At 41.7% G+C, this 7,025-nt stretch overlaps 2 protein-coding genes and 1 pseudogene across 2 annotated transcripts; 2 read left to right on the top strand and 1 right to left on the bottom strand.

Annotated features, from left to right (window-relative positions):
• Window positions 1–1,860: 1,860 nt before the first annotated feature.
• LOC132214502 (cytochrome b-c1 complex subunit 10-like) lies at window positions 1,861–2,028 on the top strand. The gene has a single exon (XM_059661888.1). It carries the CDS (start codon window positions 1,861–1,863, stop codon window positions 2,026–2,028), a length of 168 nt encoding a protein of 55 aa, XP_059517871.1.
• A 583-nt stretch (window positions 2,029–2,611) lies between these two features.
• Window positions 2,612–3,175, bottom strand: LOC132214501 (S-phase kinase-associated protein 1-like). Its single transcript, XM_059661886.1, has one exon. The coding sequence runs from the start codon at window positions 3,102–3,104 to the stop codon at window positions 2,613–2,615; it is 492 nt and encodes a 163-aa protein (XP_059517869.1). The 5' UTR covers window positions 3,105–3,175; the 3' UTR covers window position 2,612.
• A 2,907-nt stretch (window positions 3,176–6,082) lies between these two features.
• LOC132214500 (histone H2A.Z-like) lies at window positions 6,083–6,788 on the top strand (annotated as a pseudogene).
• Window positions 6,789–7,025: the final 237 nt, after the last annotated feature.

The raw sequence follows: 7,025 nt of genomic DNA, 5'->3' as shown, positions 1-7,025 counted from the left end.
TCTAACTCTCTATCTCTCTCCCTTCCTCTCTGTTAAAAATCAATAAAATATATTTTAAAAAATGTATTTCTACATGGAGGGACCTGGAGAGTGTTATGCTGAGCGAAATAAGCCAGTCAGAGAAAGACCAGTATCACATGATCTCACTCATATGTGGAATCTAATGAGCAAAATAGATCCAGAGACATAGAACCATAGAACAGACTGGTGAATTATAGAGGGAAGGGTGGTGTGGGGTGGGGAGAGATGAACCAGGAGCTTATATGCATATATACATAGCCTATGGACACAGACAATAGTGTGGTGAAGGCCTGGGGTGGGGCAATGGTGAGGGCTAGATAGGGGTGAGGGGCAGGGTGGGGCAGGGGAAGGGGACATCGCTAATACTTTAAAAAATAAATAAAAATTTAAAAAAATTATTTATATTTTATGGGGTTTTTTTTGCATTTGCTAATTTTGGTTTCCATTCTCTGTCTTCCACACCTCATTTTTACCCAGTAGTCTATGTTCAGTATAGCATTCTCCTCTTCTCAAGGGGTCTTAATAGACTCAAAGGAATGTAACTTTCACAAAAAGTGCTTGAGAAAGGAGTGAACCTCAGAATCCCCTACCTATAGCTTGCAGATCTTTGAGTCTATGAGGAGCTGAGGGCCATATCCAGGTTACATAGCAAGTTAGTGACCAAGCCAGGACTCGAGTCTGATCATTCCCTTCCTGTCTAGAGCATTCTATTCTCCTCAAAACTCCTGTTAGCTCCGTGTACTTCCAAATTCTTCCTAAGCCTTGAAGCCTTGAATGGTCATTGAGACAATTATTTATATATATATATATATATATATATATATATATATATATATATATATATATATATATATATATATATTTCAGAGAGGAAGGGAGAGGGAGAGAGATAAAAACATCAACGATGAGAGAGAATCATTGATTGGCTGCTTCCTGCATGTCCCTGCTGGGGACCAAGTCCACAACCCAGGCATGTGTCCTTGACTGGAAGTGAACCTGGGACCCTTCATTCTGCAGGCCGACGTTCTATCCAATGAGCCTAACCAGCTAGGGTGACAATTCTTTTTAATTAAGGCTCATCCAGACCAATCAGACTTCTAACTTGACATCAATTTATGATAGCAGGATGTTCTGTCATACCCGTAAGTCCAACCGTATTTTAACCTCATCTTCTACGAGCTTTATTGTAAAAGTAAATAGTTACTTTGACCTCCATAGCATCCTTGGTCTTTTCTAGCAAGATAAACTACTATGGTCTTATACGTTTTAAGAACCAAGAATCACTGTGTCCCAGGGACTTATATAAGCACGTTTACACTTTAAAGCTATGTAGACCCATTCGAATGTAACAGAGATGCTACTTAAACCAAGCATGAGTATACGTAATTCACAATGAAAGCAAGGTGATGGAGAGGCAGTAATAACAGCTTCTCAACCTTGTGACTGTCTCAGTGTCCCCGCCTCCCTTGCCTGTGCTATTTCTTTTGCTTCTGGTTCTAAGTTCTTTGGAAGGTGGGGTGCAGTGCACTTTCTAGAAATGCTAGGCAAGAGGTAGTGGAGTTTAAACATTTTGAAAAAGTCCACTTGACTTCAGGGCAGACTCCAGCCTTGCTGCTGGCAGTCCAGGCCTTCCCTTCAGCAGTTAAGGACATGAGCATCCAGCTAGCACAGCAAGAGAAGGAAAGTGAAGCTCTTAAAAGTTTTACTAAGTGGATCTGTGTGCGCAGCAGCCCAGGAATCCAGATATCGCGTGAAATGTTGACCCAGGCTGTGGCATCTCTGTGGGCCTAGGCTGTGCGTCCACCTGGGTCACCCTGAACATCAGACCTCGATGAGACAATGAGCAAGTTCCTGGGCCCCTGCTATGTCCAACTGGCCAAGAACTGGATTCCCATGCTGGGCCTATGGGGCACCATGGGCACCATGGGGCTAGTGTGGGCCACTGAGTGGAGGCTGATTCTAGACTGGGTAGCCTACATCAATGGCAAGTTTAAGAAGGATGACTAATTAAATTGACCCTCCTGAGACCCCTCTGGTGCCTGGTGGTGCCAACAGGTTCCATCTCAGCCTTTGCTGCATCTGGAACAGCCCCAGCCTTCAGCAAGGATCGCGAGGAAATCCATAGTGTGACTTAGGATTTTCCATGTTTCTGAAAATAATTTTGATGTATGAATGCATTAAACCATGCTCTGAAACCCGGGGCGGAGGGGAGTTAGTAAGTGTCAATAGTGTGCAACATTGTTCACAAACATTCTTCTCTCTTTATCAGTACAATATTTCTGGTGGGAAGTTGTGTTTACCATTTTAATAACGGAAAAATGAAAGTGGAGAAAGTCCCCCCCAACCCGCCAAATGGTGGCCTAATAGGGAGAAAGGTCACACACCTCCTCCTGGGCCAGGCCCGAAAAGGGACGAAATCAGACAACATCCACCCAGAAGTACCAGAGTAGACATGGCTGAGGAGACAATTTTTATTTTAATTGTTATTTGTTTGTTTTTTACTGTTTGCCTAATATTAACAATTATAAACAGAGCAGTGCAACTAGTATCTGGAACAATCCCTCCAGGGTTACAGTGTCGGGCACAGCTTTTCACTTCTCTTCACACCACTGGTTCTCTTTGCGTACCTGGGATTCCTCTTCCTCAGTAAAGTCATTTTTTATATGGAAAGTCTTGCGAATCGCTTCGGGGGTTTTCCCCTTGATCATATTGGCAACAGTCTTGCATGTAACATCAAGCAAACCTTTGATGTCTAAATAGTTTGCAGCCAGAATTAGTTCAAAGAGTGTTCCTTGGTCAACTTTGAGGAATTCTTGGTCCCAAACAGGAATATCATCTGCTCGCTTCTCTTTGTTCTCATCATCCTCAGGAGGTGGAGGGTCATCCTTGTGGTGGGTGCACCACGGAATGACCTTTTTTAATGTTGCTGCATTAACATTTGGTAGAGGAACTGGGTCATCATCGCCTTCATCATCCATTCCCAAATCTTCTAACATGGTCTTGATAGTCACAGATTGTTTGGCAATTTCAACATCAACTTCAAATATCTCTCCATCAGAACTCTGCAATTTAATTGGAGGCATGGTGCTCGGTCTCAAGGAGAAAGCGTGCCGGAGGCTGACGAGAGCCGGGCAGCGTCAGAAGAACCAAAAGCAAAAGGTGGAGAACAAGGCCAGTTACTTGTTCGGGTGCCAATTGTTGGGGTCCAACCCCAGCAGGTCCAGGGGTTCCCAAAGGTGCGGATGCAGTTGGCGAAGAAGGAATGACACGGAGACAGTGTTCAGTTGATCAGCAGCCCAGCCAGGTTCTCTAGCCTGGATCTCCAGCAAAGTTCTGTGTTTGATTGTCTTGTAACATCTGTATTTATACCAGTTGATTTTAGTCCTATCAATTTCTCTTCCAATGGTTAGGTGGTTTCTTATCTCCATTCCAGGGAGTAAAGATTATGTAGCTTAAGCGTGATTGTTTAGTTAAAGTGATTAACTACCTGCCTATTTCCCTCCCTAACTTCAGGGGAAAATCCCTATCTGGGGAAACAACCTTTCTTGGAGAGGTGACCTTGGTGAAAACATATAGCACCAAGAAGGGGAGCAAACATATTAAGAACAGTATGCCATGTACGCCAGGTCCCTTGAAACATATACTGTGCAGATGTTTCTTCCCTGCAGCGACTGTGTCAAGCAGCAAAAATGGACAAGCTTCTGGCAAATTCTCCCTTTTTTTATTTTTTAAATGACAGTGTATTTAAGTCCCACAGTATTGCCTTGAAATCTGTTACAGCAAATCTTTTGCAAGAGTGACTTGGCCTTTTGCTCTTTCATACAATTGTAGAATTTGGCTTTTCATGTTCACACACCTGAAGAAAGGGGACCATTGTTATTTCTAAAAGACACTGGAGGAAACATTCTTAGAAACACTGCCCAGTGAAATGTATCTCACCCCCTAGATCAAAGGTAACCATTCACATTCTACCGTCCACTGGCTTCAAGCTTATTTTCCTTAACCCAATCTCATAAAAAATCAGTTTAAGTATGACCTTGAACTTAGACAGCCCAATCAGTAATCACACATAGTTTATCCATTTTTCACCACAAGTACCCTATAAGGCAGTGATGGTGAACCTTTTGAGCTCAGCTTTTCAAAATTTTGAAAAACCTTAACTTAACTCTGGTGGCATGTCACATATAGAAATATTCATTTTTATATATTTGCAACCAGAGTAAAAAAAAAGATTTATTTTTTTGATATTCATTTTATGTATTTAAATGCCATTTAACAAAGAAAAATCAACCAAAAATATGTATAAAATGAACAAATACAGAAAAACAATGTACATTTAGGAAAAAATAATAATAAAAACAATGATAATCAAATGGTATGAAAACTAGAAACTAGTGACTTTTTTGGTGCTGAAGTTTGTCTGCTAATTCTTTGATTGCAGGTTCATTATTCGTTTGAATAAGGAAGAAGAGTGCAACTATGAACAAGGAATTTTGAGTGCTTCAAACAGAGTGCCTGACACTTTTAGCGAAATAAAAAAATCTAGCAATCGCTTTGCTAAGAATTTTTTCATCAACATATTTTTGTGAGACTTTGTTCTCAGCATTAAATAATATTACAACGAACATAAGAAATGGGCTAACAGATGAAGTTAGTGGTGCCTGCTTGGCCTTGAAGTGCACCAAGTATGAACCTGTTTCTGCTTTTGTTCACGTTATACATATTTTTGGTTGATTTTTCTTTGTTAAATGGCATTTAAATATATAAAATGAATATCAAAAAAATAAATCTTTTTTTTACTATGGTTGCAAATATTTTAAAAATTGAATATTTCTATATGTGACCCGGCACCAGAGTTAAGTTAGGGTTTTTCAAAATGTTTACATGCTGAGCTCAGAAGGTTCGCTATCACTTACTTATAGGGTACTTGTGGTGAAAAATGGATAAACTATGTGTGATTACTGGTTGGGCTGTCTAAGTTCAAGGTCATACTTAAACTGATTTTTTATGAGATTGGGTTAAGGAAAATAAGCTTGAAGCCAGTGGACGGTAGAATGTGAATGGTTACCTTTGATCTAGGAGGTGAGATACATTTCACTGGGCAGTGTTTCTAAGAATGTTTCCTCCAGTGTCTTTTAGAAATACAAGGGTCCCCTTTCTTCAGGTGTGTGAACATGGAAAAGCCAAATTCTACAATTGTATGAAAGAGCAAAAGGCCAAGACACTCTTGGAAAAGATTTGCTGTAACAGATTTCAAGGCAATACTGTGGGACTTAAATGCACTGTCATTTAAAAAATAAAAAAAGGGAGAATTTGCCAGAAGCTTGTCCATTTTTGCTGCTTGACACAGTCGCTGCAGGGAAGAAACATTTGCACAGCATATGTTTCAAGGGACCTGGCGTATATGGCATACTGTTCTTAATATGTTTGCTCCCCTTCTTGGCGCTATGTGTTTTCACCAAGGTCACCTCTCCGATAAAATTTTGTTAATAATTTTTGTCTTTTTCTTCTTCTTCCTCTTCTTAAAGAATACCCTTCAAATTTCACATAATACTGGTTTGGTGGTGATGAACTCCTTAGCTTATTTTTGTCTGTGAAGCTCTTTATCTAACCTTTGATTCTAAATGATAGCTTTGCTGGGTAGAGTAATCTTGGTTGTAGGTTCTTGCTACTCATCACTTTGAATATTTCTTGCCACTCCCTTCTGGCCTGCAAAGTTTTAGTTGAGAAATCAGCTGACAGTTGTGTGGGCATTCCCTTGTAGGCAACTGACTGCTTTCTCTTGCTGCTTTGAAGCTCTCTCTTGGCTCTGTGTCTGCCTCCCACCCTGGTGCCCTTCTCCTCCCAGTTCCCATCCTTCCCTTCTCCTCCCTTCTCCTCCCTCCTTTCCCAGGTCCTAATAGTGGCTTGGGCTGTGAAGCGCCGCCCCTCCAGCCTCCTCTGCGCTTGCTCATTGGCTGAAGCCTCAAGGACACACATCCCAAGGGTGGGCGGCAGCCATTGGGGGACTGAGCAATCCGAGTATTTGGATGAGGCAACATTCTGCCCTTAAAAGGAGCAGGGAAAGGGGGCGACAGCGCAGTTTGAATAGCGGTGCCAGTGAGTCAGTGCTGGGATCTTGCTGGGTGTCTGGCTCTTCCTTTCTCTGCCCTGCTCGCTTGAGCTTCAGCAGAAATCGACATGGCTGGCGGTAAGTTTGGGAAAGACTCCGGAGAGGCCAAGACAAAGGCGGTTTTCCTGCTCGCAGAGAGCCGGCTTGTTATTTCCGGTGGGCCGTATTCATCGACACCTGAAATCTGGGATGACCAGCCATGGACGTGTAGGCGCTACCGCTGCTGTGTACAGCGTAGCCATTCTGGAGTACCTCACGGCAGAGGTACTTGAATTGGCAGGCAATGCATCAAAAGACTTACAGGTAAAGCGTATTACCCCTTGTCATTTGCAACTTGCTATTCGTGGAGATGAAGAATTGGATTCTCTCATCAAGGCTACAATTGCTGGTGGCGGTGTTATTCCACACATCCGCCAATCTCTGATTGGGAAGAAAGGACAACAGAAGACTGTCTGAAGGATGCCTGGATTTCTTATCATCTCAGGACTCTAAACACCCTAACAGCTGTCTAGTGTTGGTGATTCCAGTGGACTGTATCTCTGTGGAAAACACAAGTTTGCCTTTGTGTAATTCTATTTGAGCAAGTCGCAAGTTTAATTAGCTTTCCAACCAACCACATTTCTGCATTCGAGTTGTAACCGTATTTAAGTGTTACTTTGGCTTCAAAGAACCTTGATTCTGAAGTAGTGGTTTTGATTGAGTTGACTGCTTTTAAAAAACTGTTTGGATTTTAATTGTGATGCAGAAGTTATAGTAACAAACATTTGGTTTTGTACAGACATTATTTCCACTCCAGTGGATAAGCTCAATAAAGGTCATATCCAACAGAAAAAAGAAAAAAAGTCTCTTTGTCTTTAGCTCTTGGCATTTTAATTATGATGTGTCTTGGTGT

This window comes from Myotis daubentonii, chromosome 13 (genome assembly GCF_963259705.1).
Source record: "Myotis daubentonii chromosome 13, mMyoDau2.1, whole genome shotgun sequence".
NCBI lineage: Eukaryota > Metazoa > Chordata > Mammalia > Chiroptera > Vespertilionidae > Myotis > Myotis daubentonii.
The sequence above is the reverse complement of the archived record's forward strand: the minus strand, read 5'-3'. Positions and strand labels throughout refer to the sequence as shown.